Genomic DNA, 14,272 nt, shown 5'->3' with positions numbered 1-14,272 from the left:
TTCAAATTTGACAGTTAGCCTCCAAGACTGGAGCTTTGGAGAGCGCCTTGCTGAGGTCCAGGGCTTGTGCTACCCACCAGGGGCCCCAGCACAACTGTTTTTTTCAGGATTAATTTCCCAACAAGATGAAGGCGGAATGGGGATTTTAATCCCCTGCTTTGGATTCCCATGCCTCTGGGTGACTAGGTGACTCTTCCACTGTTCATCGCCCTCCTACGCCGTGTTTTCTGTTCAAACAGGATGAAGACGGTAAGAAACCAAACCCCCACTGCCGCTTCAGTTAGCAAATTAATAAAGATTTTTGGCTCTTTTTTCAATGTTTACACTACTCTACAGCCATGTTCCCTGCTTGTGTACAAAATGAAATTAAGCACGTTGAAATTTTAGGTAAATGTATTTTTAATGAGTTTCATTGTACAGTAAGAGCATCAGTCTTCTGTAGATGTAAGCTAAACTTTCAGCACATCTGAGCTCGCCTCTCACGAGTCACGTGGTTTGGCCCGCCGTGTGCAGTGGGAGGATCTTGTTTGTTTATTTGTAGCCACGCCTGCACACACCTGCACCTGGTTAGTGTTTTGTCTTTGTGTTTTTAAACCCCTGTCAGTGTGTGTGGTGCTGTCGGTCGTTGTTTAACTTCGTGCCGTTTAAATGCTTGTTGATATTGTTAAACGTATTCACCGCTTGTGTTCTATGTGAGTGCCGTTGTCTTCGTATGTCAATAAATATCTGTCCACGTCGATGGAGTCTGTACGTCCTGCTCCTTGCCCTGCCGCACTCACATGAGCAGGAGCAGGCAGCGATGTAGATGTAACCACCACCTGCAGTTTACATGCAAGCGTGTAATTTCTCCGATTCACAACTGCACCAACCGACAACTGCGCCAATGTAACGCTGAGATGTTGAAGAGAACATCAATCTCGTGTATGACTGCCATGCTAAATTGTCAGCGAATATTTAGACAAGCAGAGGCATCTGGGTTGCAGATGAATGGAAGCTAATCAGTGGCCTTTTTAAAGGACTCAGCAATGTGCCTTCGGCAGTACTTTGACCTGACGCCTTGCTGCTGGGAGACTTGTGGGTGTCGGTGATAAGTGAAATACGGGAGAAATCCTGGGTTCTTTGAGAATTCCATCTTGAAATAATGGCTAACCACATTCAAGCCTAAGCAAAGCTTCATGATAGCATACCCTTCTCATTACCAGAGCACGTTTGGCTAAAGCTTAGCATTCCAGGACTGAATGTTTTTAGAAAACGCAACAATAAAACCTTTAGATGACACTCAAGTATATAATTCTTAAATGTATTTTTTACATTTATTTTAACTGAACATCTTTTGAAATTCTCTGAATTGGAGCTGAGGTACTGGTCTCTTTCCAAACATTAGCTGGAAGACAGCTCTTCTGTGACACTGGAATCCTGTTGTCTCCCTGGAGAAAAAGTTTTGACAGCAGGGAAAACTCTTCCTTTGGCTAACAGAAACTTTTGACTATAAATGTGTACCTAGCACTATGCCGGTGCCTACGCAACCACCCAGCAGGGTATACGTGATGGGGATTTACATTGAAAATATCTAATATGTGAGTGATGACTGAGCATGCCCTGTTTCTGACTTCTCCTGCTGAGGTGTGGCTGGGCTGCTTTTGTGTCAACTTGTTTGCATCGCTGCTGCGCTGTTAAATAAGCTTAAAGCAGACAGACTGGCCTTAACAACCACGCATGTGTGAATACATAGCTCAGACAAATTGTTTCTCACTTAACCTTTCCAAAGCCGTACTAACTCGCTTGTTTACAGCTCCAGATGTTTCATCCTCGGGAAACAAACGCACTCCAGGAAGCTCTCTCGAAAGATTATCAAAACATTTTCTTTAATGACACCAGCAGCATCCTTTATTGCATTTACCGATCACTGCCTTTTCTCTTCTAATAATAATCTTTGTTGGGGCGATTACATTAATTTTCATTTTAACGAATGGGACAGGGTGGATTACATTTGCTCAGGCTGCTTGCCGGTGACTTTTCCTGCAGGTGGTCGCCTGACATGCTGAACTTCACAACTTGATCGGTCCGCGTGGCGCTTTGAAGTCCCGTGCAGCGCGAGCTATAAAGTCGCATGAAGACCAGCCCCCGTCCATTGCAGGATGTTAGCACGCGGACTCCCACACCTCTCAACTGCCTACCTGTCAAACCTGCGATTTTAAAAAATAATCCGGACACTTTTCACTGGAAATATGATATGCGTCCACAAGGAAATGGTTTTCAATCAGTTTGGTCTAACTTTGGAATTAATCTGAGCACCTTATTTTCTTAAACGGATACGTTATTTTGTAATAACCGTAGGATAACCAGGATGTCGGTGATGGATTTGTGCGTTTTTATTTTAATTGGAGTAATTGCTGGATATGCAAGCGGTAAGTGGCCATCTTCCGAGTTTTACATGGTCAAGGACATTTTCCTGACAAAATGCTTTTCTCACTGCAGTTTTCCAAAAGGTCTTGAACAGTGTAGCCTAAAACATGACAGTATCTTGTGAAGATTATCGAAGGTTGACTATGGGCTTGCGTGACCAAGTTGCTACTTGTTCTGTCTTATACCAATTCATTTAAATACAATTCACAGCCTTAATTTATAGCCATTTTATATAATTGAATATATGCTAGGTATATACTAAGGTTTTTATATATATTCTTCAGCACTTAATGCATTTGTAATTGCTTTTCAGACGTTTCACCGCTTCGCAAAGATACGCACGAGAAGAGCGCAGTTGCGACTGCACAGCCGAATCTCATCTCCAGAACGTCAGTTACCCCTCCGGAAAAGTTCACTGTGTCCACCGGCATCAACGGAACAGCGTGCTATCTTTGCCAGCTGTCAAAGCCACGAAGGAGAGAGAGGCGGTGCACGTGTTACACGTACAAAGACAAGGAGTGCGTTTACTACTGTCACCTGGATATCATCTGGATCAATACGCCAGAGTAAGACCGAGCTTCTGCCAAGTTTCCAAACATTGCATGTGCTGAGATTTATTTATTTTTTTTATCCCATAGACATGGAACACTTGAAATGACATAACGGTTACAAAAAAGTTTTAGGGTAGGCTAAAAGAAATAAAACCAAATATTGAAGTATGCACAACACCATTTTACTGCTAAAAATGTCAAGTCTCCCATCACATTTGTAAGTCCATAACAAATGTGTGTCTTTATGCTTTTTAAAAAAAATCAGGGTTTTGATATGAATACAGTTTAAATGTTCATATTTTTTTGTATTTCATTTTCGTCATTTACAACCCATGAAGCACTGAGAATAGTAACATCCATTTTCTCCAACTACCAAATGTAAATAAAGACAGAACCGCAGATATAGTATTGGAGCAGAGAAAGTTAAGTCTGTCTGGTGCACCTTCAAACTGTGCAGGTCTCTCTAGTTGTCATCACAGAAAGAGAGACTATACATGGTAGTACTTTCTCACTATGGGTCCTTTACCTTAGCAACTACAATCCAGAACCATTTCTGAACCATCTTTGGACCTGTACGTGTTTGAAAGAAGATGCGACAAATGCTAAATGCATGGTGTCCTGTGAGACTGTTTCTCATGTGGTATTATGAAAAGATTCATTTGGAGGTTAGTGTTTCTTATGGAGTGCTAGAAGGTACAGTGGAATCACAAACATAGGAGCTTATGAAACTCTTAAGTTGTTAAATCAGCAGGGTGAGCTCACCTTTGTGTTATTATTTTTGGTGAATTGTTATGTTGCAGTTCGGTTTCCAGTCCAGGCAAGGTGCCATGACCATGTTCTGTACTGTAAGGGTCAGATCAGAATCCTGCACACAGAGCAATTCAAGGTCACATGCATATAAAACAATATCTTAGCTTCTGTGCCTGCTTAAACATAATGGACAGACATCAAAGAAATGCTTTCTTGACAAGACGCTTAAAGGAATAACTCCTATCAGATGAGGAATAACTCTTATCAGACTCCTGAGCAATGTGCAGTGCTTCCCCTGGGCCAAGCCCATACCTGTTGCATTCCATGTGGTGTGAATAACACAGATGTACAAAAGTGTTTGCACAAGATTCACAAAACTTCTCAAAACACAAAACGAGACCAGATTGCTGCTTTATTGATCAACGTGGGTGACTCTCTCTTTGCCTCCGGCCAGAATGATTCCGACAGCATCAAAAACAGTGTAACATCAAGTTGTTATGAAATAAGGAGTCTCCAAAAGCTCTCAGTATACATGTCAATCAAGATTGGGCAAGATAAATCTTGGGGCACAAATTTTGTTCTTTTGTGTAACATAAATGGCCTTTTCACACTTTCCTTTTGTTTCAGTTGGCTTCTCTATTGCTACTTTTTCCCTCCCCCAAGTGCCAATATTCTGTAATACAGAATCATGCAGTAAACATGATTCTGTGACTGTAGTGACAGCACAGAGGAAGCGAGAGGCGAGGTCGAGCTAAAGAGCTCTTTATTTCCCATGGTCAAATCAACAAACACACACAAAATGCACACAAAAATAAGTATTGTTGACATAAGGATCCTGGGGAAGGATGGCTCCTACAGGGACGGGTGTAGGATGGCTCCTATCTAAAGTAGTCCTCTCTGGCAGATGACCAGCCAACCGTGACAGAGACAAACCCCCCCCCCCCCCCTCCCCCACAGGCTTCAGGACTGACACGTAAAACGCCCAGAATGCCCAACTGCGTCCCGGAAGACCGACCTTGTACGTGACATCATTAACTCTCCCCATGATGGCATAGGGACCCTCATACTTCCTGGCCAGCTTTCCGGGAGAGCCTGCCCAGTCGTCCTTTGTGGCTACCCACACCTTTTGTCCGACCACATACTGGGGAGTCTCTCCACGTCCCCTATCGGCTTTTAGCTTGTAAGCGGCAACCGCCCTGTGCAGATGTTGGTGCGTGTTTGCCCACATTCGTTCACTGTGTTGGCACCAATGGTCCACCGCCAGCTGATCCGAGGTAGGGGGGTTCCAAGGCTAGAGTGGCGGTTGGTACCCTAACACACACTCAAATGGGGTTAAAACAAGTTCCCGTATGCTGCAGAGAATTCTGTGCATATTCTGCCCAGGCCAGGTAAGTACTCCACGTTTCCGGGTGTCATTGGCTATACAGTCGCAGGAACTTACCCAATGCCTAGTTAGCTCTTTCCGCCTGACCGTTGGCCTGGGGATGATGGTCAGATGTCAGGCTGACCATTATAATTAGCTTTTCCAGTAGTTCCTTCCATAGCCGTGACGTAAACTGTGGTTCTCTGTCGAAAATGATGTCTTCTGGCAGGCCAAACTGTCTGAAGACATGTCGAAAGAGTAAACCCGCTGTTGCCCAAGCCTTGGGTAGACCTGCCAAGGGAACATATCAAACCATCTTCGAAAAGTGATCCACTATAGTGAGTATCATGGTATTACCCTCGGATCTAGGCAAATCTGAAACGAAGTCCACTGTGAGATGAGCCCACGGGTGCAGGGGGGTAGACGGGGAGCAGTTTACCTGTGGGAGGAGTACATGGCGTTTTGCTACATACGCAATCCGTGCATGAAGCCACGAACCTCACCACGTCCTTGTTCAGGGCTGGCCACCAGTAGCGTGCGCCTAGAAACTGGGTGGTACGTGTGGACCCTGGATGGCTAGTTCCCATTGAGGTGTGGGCCCACACGATGAGGGAGTCACGAAGTTTGGGTGGTACGTATAGGCGATTGGGCGGACATTGTGGATGAGGGTTAGCCGCTTCAATTCGCTTGTCGATCTTCCATCTTACCGATTCCAGGAAGCAAGAGGAGGGAAGAACAGGTTCTAAACAAGTCGCTTGGACCTCGGCGTTGTACAGACGTGAGAGCGCGTCTGCTCTCCTGTTCCTCTCCCCTGGTCTATACGTAACTCGGAAATTGAAACGTGAAAAGAAGAGCGACCACCAAGCCTGCCTGGAATTCATCCTCTTGGCATTCTGGAGGTATTCGAGGTTTTTGTGTTCAGTGGTCATCATAAAGAGGTGGCAGGCTCCCTCTAGCCAGTGCCTCCACTCCTCGAACGCGAGTTTCATGGCTAGCAATTCTCAGTCTCCAACTCCATAGTTCCATTCCGCCGGACTAAACTTCCAGGAAAAGTAGGCTATGGCGTGTAATTTACCTCATTTGTCCTGTTGTTGTGACAGCACAGCTCCCACACCTACATTTGACACGTCCACCTGCACCACGAAAGATTTTCTTGGATCGGGTTGTCTTAGCACCGGTGCGGAGTAGAAGGTGACTTTTAGCTCCTCAAAGGACCTCTCTGCCCTGGGAGTCCAGTTCAGTCATTTGTTCTGAACCCGGAGTAGATCCGTGAGGGGCTGAGCTAGGGTGCTGAAAGACTTAACAAAACGTCTGTAGAAATTGGCGAACCCCAGAAAATGCTGTAAGGCTCTACGCGTATGGGGTCTCGGCCAGGCCTTATCTGCCTCTACCTTACCTGATTGCACACGCACACTACCTTCTTGAATAATGTAGCCCAGGAAGTTTCTCTCTTTCTTGTGGAATTCACATCTTCCCACTTTGCAATATAGGAAATTACTTAACAAAGAGAATGGTACTCACCTCACTTACGTGATGGTCCCAGGAAGTGGAATAGATCAGAATGTCGTCGATGTAAGCGACAGCAGATCTACCCATGAACTCCCTTAGGACCTTGTTAATGTACGCTTGGAACACAGAGGGGGCTGTGGCCAGACCATAGGGTAGGACTAGGTATTCATAATGCCCCGAAGAAGTACTAAATGCCACTTTCCACACATCTCCCTCCTTAATCCTTATGAGATTATATGCACTACGTAAATCGAGCTTAGTGAAGTACCTAGCTCCCCTTAGTTGTACCAGCATGGCAGGAACTAACAGAAGGGGATATGGGTACTGTATAAGCAGCTTATTGAGGCCTCAATAGTCCACACATGATCTTAGACCCCCATCTTTCTTCTTCACAAAGAAAAAGCTGGCTGAAGCCGGAGACATAGAGGGAAGGATATATCCCTGTTCTAGGGCCTCCTTTACATACTGTCCCATTGCTCGCTCCTCCTCCAGGGAGAGAGGATGGACTCAGCTCCTGGGAGGTACTGCCTTCTCCTTCAGCAGAATGGCACAATTCTAGTCACGAGGGGGGGGCTGTGTGGCTTTGGTGGTACTGAACACCTGCGCCAGATCTGCTTGTCAGCCTCCAGGCGCTCTATGGAAGTAGCCTGGAGACACACCCTCTGATGTGGAAAGCATCGCCCCTCACTGCCTCCTGATTAGGAGGGGTGATGGGAGAGGTCGCTCACTGCTCGGAACTAATCAGGCGATTCACACACTGACCAAGAGTCTGTACTAGCGACCGGATCTCTCCGATCTCCTGCCTTTGGTGATCCAGAGCCACCATCTGTATTGCAAGCAGGTGAGCCCAGTCGGGGCTACTCGCTTTGCTCCCTGGTGGCTGCACATTCTGTGACGGTAACGATGGCACAGAGTAAGAAAGAGGCGAGGTCAACCTAAAGAGCTCTTTATTCTCCATGTTCCAATGAACAAACACTTATGAAATGCACACAAAAATAAGTATTGTTGATATAAGGATTCTGGGGAAGCGATGCACGGGATGAGTCTCCCATCTGGCTTAGTCCACTAATGCTCAGCGTCTTCTCCAGAGACCTGTAGGTTTAAATAGCACAGACACTTATACACAGTTGTAACTGGTTAAAATTCCAGCCCCTATCTAAAGTAGTCGTGTCCTCTCTGGAGAATGACCGGCCAACCCTGACAGATTCCTCCTATCATTTATCACTAATGTCTGTTAGTACAATACAATAATTTTATACTGCATGTAATAATACATATTTGTTTTCATATTTATGCATGTACGTACTTAATAGTTAAATGTTTGTTTAAGAAATATGTCTTTCTCATATCATACCTTTGCAGTCAAGGTAGAAACATCTGGGCTGGGGCTTGTTCATCTCACCTGTACATATTGTGCATGGATTGTGAATCAGACCAGGCAAGCCAATGAAAGAATGTTCAAACTTATCAACACAAACCTCCCATATAAAAGCCATGTGGTGAATAGAAGATGATGGAGCGGCATAAGGCCTGATGTCCAAAAGCTCAGAGGGGGAAACCCTCACAGAGTGCTAGAGGTCAGGGGACATTTGTGTCTGGCACTACCGGGTTTCCACTCGCTTCTGCCGTAACACCTGGGCCAATGTCCCCTCCCCTGCTGTATGTGTGTTGACAGGCGCACGGTCCCGTATGGGATGTCGAGTTACCGAGGCTCGGGTTACCGGGTGCGACGCTCTGCGACGAACAGGGCCGAGACACAGAAGCGTTGCGTGTGTGCCACGGTGAGCGACTTGGCGTGCAACAGTTTCTGCAGTGAGAGGTGAGCTTCAAAGCACACAGCACACACTACACCACAAGCCTGCCAAATCTGTAATGAAAAACTGAGCCTCTCTCAGCAATCAGTGCTACTTGCAGGGTAATGTGTGACTCCGGTCATGCACTGACATTCCACGCTTGGTCCCTTTTCAGGGATTTTGGGGTTCATAAGTTTGAACCCAGAACTGTTCTTCTGGTAATAGGCTGCTATTGCATTTCTGTGCTTCTGTCAATCAGAATGAGAAGATCTTTGTTTTATTTTAACGATTAGTCAGCGGATTGGTTGATTGTCGTGTCTTGTTTTGTCTTATTCCATCAGGGGGAGGTCACCATGACCCTCTGGTGCAGGGGTGCTAAGCCATGCCTCCTGTGTTTTCTTCTGTCTTAACACCTGCAGTCTTGCCTTAAACAAAAGGCTTACATCCGTCGGAGGAGAAGAAATTCCATTATTCAAGGAAGACATAAAAGGAAAGAGGAGACTAACAATGGAGTTGTTGTAGGAAGCCTGTGCAATCTGGAAGCCAGTGAACTAAAGTAGGCCAGGCTGGGATTTGACAGATTATTTAAAAGAACCAATGCCTAACTTAAGACATTACTTTATGGCTTGACTCCTGGACGGCAACCAATGCTGACTGTTTCTTTGAGCATCAGAATTTTTCAGCCGTGTGGCTAACTGTCCATACATTTGCATTTCTTTTGCTGTGATTACTGGATTGTCTCAAGTCTCCTTTAAAGATATTAAAAATATGCATGGTCTAATTTATGATTGAAATTTGCTATGATTTGATTTCCAAGTTAGGAAGTCACTGAGCCCTTGCATAAGTTGGATGTTGGCTTAGCAAACACTGAGATGGTATTAGTGGGCATTTCTCCACGTCAACGGAAATGCTTCTGGTGATATGGCACTTAATGATTGACACACAAGCAGTGAAACAAAGGCAGTACTTTTTAAGATATTAATAGTCCATAATTTAATATCGTGCATATGGAAAACATTTTCATTTTCTTGATTTCATATTATTACATACAATATTTTTACTTGTAAATACAGGCATTCCATCAATTACAGTATATTTCATCTAAATGTTTACCACTTTATTTTGTAGTCATAATGTTGTGGGGTTTTTTTGTTGGTTTTTTTTTAATCTAAAAGGCCCTCATTTCAAATGTGGTTTTTAGTCACTATTTTAAAAAGTTTTTGATAGTTGATTTTTTTTTTTAATCAATTCCAAATTCATTGGCAATTAAAATAAAAGCATTTCCAGGTTTACTCATTCACATTTCATTTACTGCCTTTCTCAGGTTTGGGGCTAAACCACTCGCTAAGACCTGCTCAAGCAGACAATTCAGTGTTTTTATGTTTCTGATCTGGAAGGATGCGCCACTATTATCTATTCCAAAACCACTCCCAAAGCTCTGCATGGAGAACTGTCACCAGGAAAAATTCCCTCCGTCTGCTTATCTTTGCCTCTGCCATCAGTGGTGTTTGAATGGATGTTTATTTGTTTGCAAAAATATGTACAGTACCTTCATATAATATTAAATGAAAACCATCCCCATCTTTGCTGCCTCCATCATTTCTACTGTCTTGTAGTCCACTGAGCTAAAAGGACAGCACGGCAAAGCAACAGATGTGTCTCAGTCTCCCTAACTCTCCCGCTCAGGTGAGTGTCGTAACTTCCCCACCATCCTCCAGCCTGCCACAGGAGAGCTCAAGAATGGGACGTTGTCTTGGGATTTGCCTTGAATATTCACAAACGATGTGAATTTAGCTGGTATGATTTAATGAGCTAAGGAAACATCCTTCTTATGGACCATTTATCAGCTGTACTGTTGCATACACCCAGAGTCCACATTCTTCACAATGGGACTTGGTATAATTTAGGTCAATAAAAATGCACATCTGTTTCACACTGAATACACAGAGGACCTTCAGTATTGCAAAACTGCAGACAATCGCAGTACACTATGAACATTGCCATGCTAACAATTGATATAATTGTACCACATATCGACAGAGGCAATAGATTTCCTTCTCAAAGTTGAAAATGAGTCATCCCCCCCATCTAGATATGTATGGAAGAATATTATCACATTGCAGATATACATCAAATATAAAAAAAGAAGCAAATGTTTAAATTAAAAGAGGATTCATTATTGTGGAATATCCAACAGTCTCGATAGCTTTTGCTCTAAATAAGCATCCTGAGAGGAAAACTAAACCTTTCTTTAAAAAGAATAACAATTTCCTGCCAATAGGGGCAGTACAATCAGGACCAGGTGGTTTCTCTGATCACGGATTGATAATTAAACCATATATGGAACCTACTGGCTATACTGTGTCATCATCCAATAGGTTCCATGTATGGTTTAATTATCAGAATGTAAAGGGCAATTAGAAAATATACATTAATTGGATCCGGTGGTCTGGGCTTCAAGTGCCATTGCTGTAAATATGCCTTCAAGACATGCAACATTTCCCTTTACTCACAACTGTGAAACGCCGACAGATTAAGAAGGGTGCTACGGGCCAGAGGCTTTTCTGAACCATCACACTTGCCACATTGAAAAATACAAAAAATACATAAGCACGCTCTTTTCATAAACCTCAAAACTACGACACCATGCCGCTCGCTGTGATACAACACTCCTATGTTAACCAATGCAGCAGACTGTACCGGCACTGCACTGGTAATGGTCGGTAGTGGCAAGGCAAAAATACATTTGGGGTTGATTTTTCGTCAGTTGCTGCTCAGCAAAACTGCAGTTTTTAACCTAGAAACAATAGAAACTTAAATATTCTTGTTACACCATGTAATCAAAACAGAAAACAGCCTGGACTGTATTTTCACTCAGCATCATTAATAGTAACATTGCCATTAGTCTAGACTAGAGTTATCCTTCCTTATTTTTTACTATTCATCAGTATTTGAACCTCTCGATGGAAAACAATGACAAAACTTGTTTGCACAGTATGTTTGATTAAAAGCGAGATAGCGAGATGTCAACAGATATTTTATTATCATCCCCAGGAGAAAAAGCAACCATAAAGCTTATCCACAATCTCGTTGTCTCTGCGGGAATAGTTCATCGTTTCCCTGCACACTCGGACTACCGCGGAGAGTGGTGGAGTACTTGCGCCTCACCCCTCCTCGCGTACAAATCCAGTCTGAGCACAGGTCTTCCAGGCCTGTGCCTGTGCATGTCAAACGATGTCGATTTTTTAATCTTCAGTTTTTACCCCTTGTCATGGCTAGAGTTATAAAGTGAAATATTAATACTGTGGCGTCCGTCGATGACTAGAGGAGGGGGGGGGGGGGGGGGGGATGCACGCAGCCAAGTTTATCAGGTAGTTGAAAATAAATGTTTTAATGTTGTTTATGTGTTAGTATTTTGCATGCATGTTGTTTTTGTTTGGTCCATCCTTTTTAGTGTATTTGTTCTTTTGTTTATCCCCTCAGCCCTTTTGTGTAGAGGAATTTCATTCTGATTGTTTACTTACTGTATGGTTTTTAAAGGCCATGCCTGTGTAAATGAGAGTTGTATCTGGAACTGAAATTGTCTTACGTGTTACAATACTATTTCTCCCCACCTGATAAACACACTGTTTTGCCAGCGTTCATCAGTCAACATAATGTCCTCATCTTGTTAGTGTAGAATGTAAATGTGCAACTCTAATACCCAAGAAAACTACACACTTTCCCATAGCTGAGTTAAACATAAAAAGATAAAGTGCATTTCTGAAAGTTCTCTTTATCAGTAAATATTATTTGACTGTTTTTGACAAATGTCTGTGGATAGCTCTTCGTTTTTAGCATTTCTCACGAGCAGCTGAAGCCAGAGATACAAAAACCTACTGGTGGATTGGATTCCTTGTCACACTGTAATAAAACTGAGGTTTATCCCCCTCTCACACCCAGGAATTCCCATACTTGCTGACGAAGGCTGGGATTTCAAGCTGTGGGCTAGAGTTAAAGACAGAAAACATTCATACCTTGCTGTCTGCAAGGAGTCCTCCAGTAGCCCTCTGACGGATACAACACACAACGGACAAGTAGAGCATTTGTGGTAATGACCTAATCAGGGATACATTCAGCATTCAGCACACACTTAAGGAAACACGCTTAGCCTCTGAGAGGAAATGCCACTAATAAAACAAGCAGAATCCCTGTCCGGTCTGTAATTCCACAGACTTTACAGTGAAAGTGTTTGCTGGTGCAGTTGTGCAATTTTCTTTTTATACTAGCTGTTTTCATTTCAGCTCAGCTCCGAGACGACCAAGAAACAGAAACGTGAAAACAAAGAGAATACATTGTCTAGATGCTGGTTAAATTTGTCCCGCCAACATTGGCTGTAACAGAGTCTGGACAGGTGAGCCAGACTCTAAAAGCTAGAGGGGACATCCGTGTGAGCTAGCCTGGGACACCGCTCCTCAGAACGTCTCGTGTCACTTTAGAGCTGGAAAGACACGTCTCTGTCTGCAACTTAAAGATGATTATTTTACGGACATAAAGTTCCTCCTCTCTTCAAGCCAAAAGATGCAGTTTGTAAATTCGTCCTCAAATTTGTCTCACATTTGTGATGAGTGAAAGAGCTACAGAATACAGAATACCACCTAGCAGTGTGAATTAATTGTCCCCGGAGCCCACTAAAACAGATACAGATTATAAAACAGCATACTACGAGTGCATATTTACATTAATTTGACAAGGACATAAATATTATTTGATATGGTAAGACATTGATTAAAGTCTGGTGCCCCGGGGTAGTAACTGGCAAAGCTGACTCTCTCTCGAGGGTATGAAGGAATTCTAAACGTCACGTGGGTTTTTATGTGGAATATTGGCAGTGATGCTTATGCAATTTGACTGGCAATGCGGATGCGCCCAAGGCAATTGCGATGACATTATAATCTAAATAAGCTAATATGGTAGAAGGTTAACAGTTTAATGGGGTGGTGTTCCCTGACACAACTTTTCAAGACTTATGGTTGTGGCATTTCTACACTGATTTGCAACTGCTCGCACAACTGATTGTTTTCATCTGTGAGAGAGTACAGGAAAAGAGAATATAGAGAGGATACCAGGAGGATACCGAGAGGCTTTGCACAAGCAACCATGTCATAGTAACCAAGTTATAGCAGCATTAGAACATTACAACCTTTTCCTTCCTCAAACAGCTTCTGTTGCTGTGGGTATGATGGACCATTAAAGGAAGACAATTCCAATTTGCTGACAAAGTATATATTTAACAGGTTTAACTGTCTTTTCTTAATCTTGTACTATTACTGCAAGGCAATCAAGCAAGACAAATGGACATTGCTTTTTGTTTTTTTAATGAGTGAATTGTCACACAATAAAAATAAATTAAAACAGAAGTAAAACTTCATTTTGCATTTATATAATATCAGACAGACAGCCACAGGTCTCTTTAATGGTGTTTTCCCTGCTGACTGCTTCTGCACTCAGACACACAATAGCTGCTTTGTGTAATTACTGACAAGGTACATTGTACATAACACAGTGGAAACTCTATTTCTAAGAACAACGAAACAGTGAATTAGAACATTGCTAACCCAACATAGAATGCAGAACTCACGTGTGCAGTTGTGTTTCTCAAAAAGTAGCTTTAGACAGGCAAGTCAGATCAGGTCATGCATGTTTGGCACAGGATGTTCAATGGCGTCTGCAACCGTAACAGCATTTCAAAGCCTAGCCTTAGGCTTCTGGCAAAGCATACTTCATAAGAGCATGTCAATGATCTGTACTTGACAGCGGTCTCAAGACAGAGGTATAATGACAGCAATTATAGCACCTTCTTTATTGTGGAATTGTGTTCCACACTTGGTACATCCATGACTTAGACACACATTCACTGC

The 14,272-nt window shown here is 43.2% G+C and overlaps 1 protein-coding gene across 1 annotated transcript; it reads left to right on the top strand.

Annotated features, from left to right (window-relative positions):
- Nucleotides 1-2,162: 2,162 nt before the first annotated feature.
- On the top strand, nt 2,163-9,892 carry LOC113586759. The gene is made up of 4 exons (XM_027025120.2): nt 2,163-2,408; nt 2,720-2,972; nt 8,255-8,398; nt 8,714-9,892. The coding sequence occupies exons 1-4, from the start codon at nt 2,348-2,350 to the stop codon at nt 8,727-8,729; spliced, it is 474 nt and encodes a 157-aa protein (XP_026880921.2). The 5' UTR covers nt 2,163-2,347; the 3' UTR covers nt 8,730-9,892.
- The last annotated feature ends 4,380 nt before the right edge of the window (nt 9,893-14,272 follow it).

This window comes from Electrophorus electricus, chromosome 20, assembly GCF_013358815.1.
Source record: "Electrophorus electricus isolate fEleEle1 chromosome 20, fEleEle1.pri, whole genome shotgun sequence".
NCBI classification, from domain to species: Eukaryota; Metazoa; Chordata; class Actinopteri; order Gymnotiformes; family Gymnotidae; genus Electrophorus; species Electrophorus electricus.
Note: the sequence above shows the minus strand (reverse complement) of the source record. Positions and strands in the feature narration are given on the sequence as shown.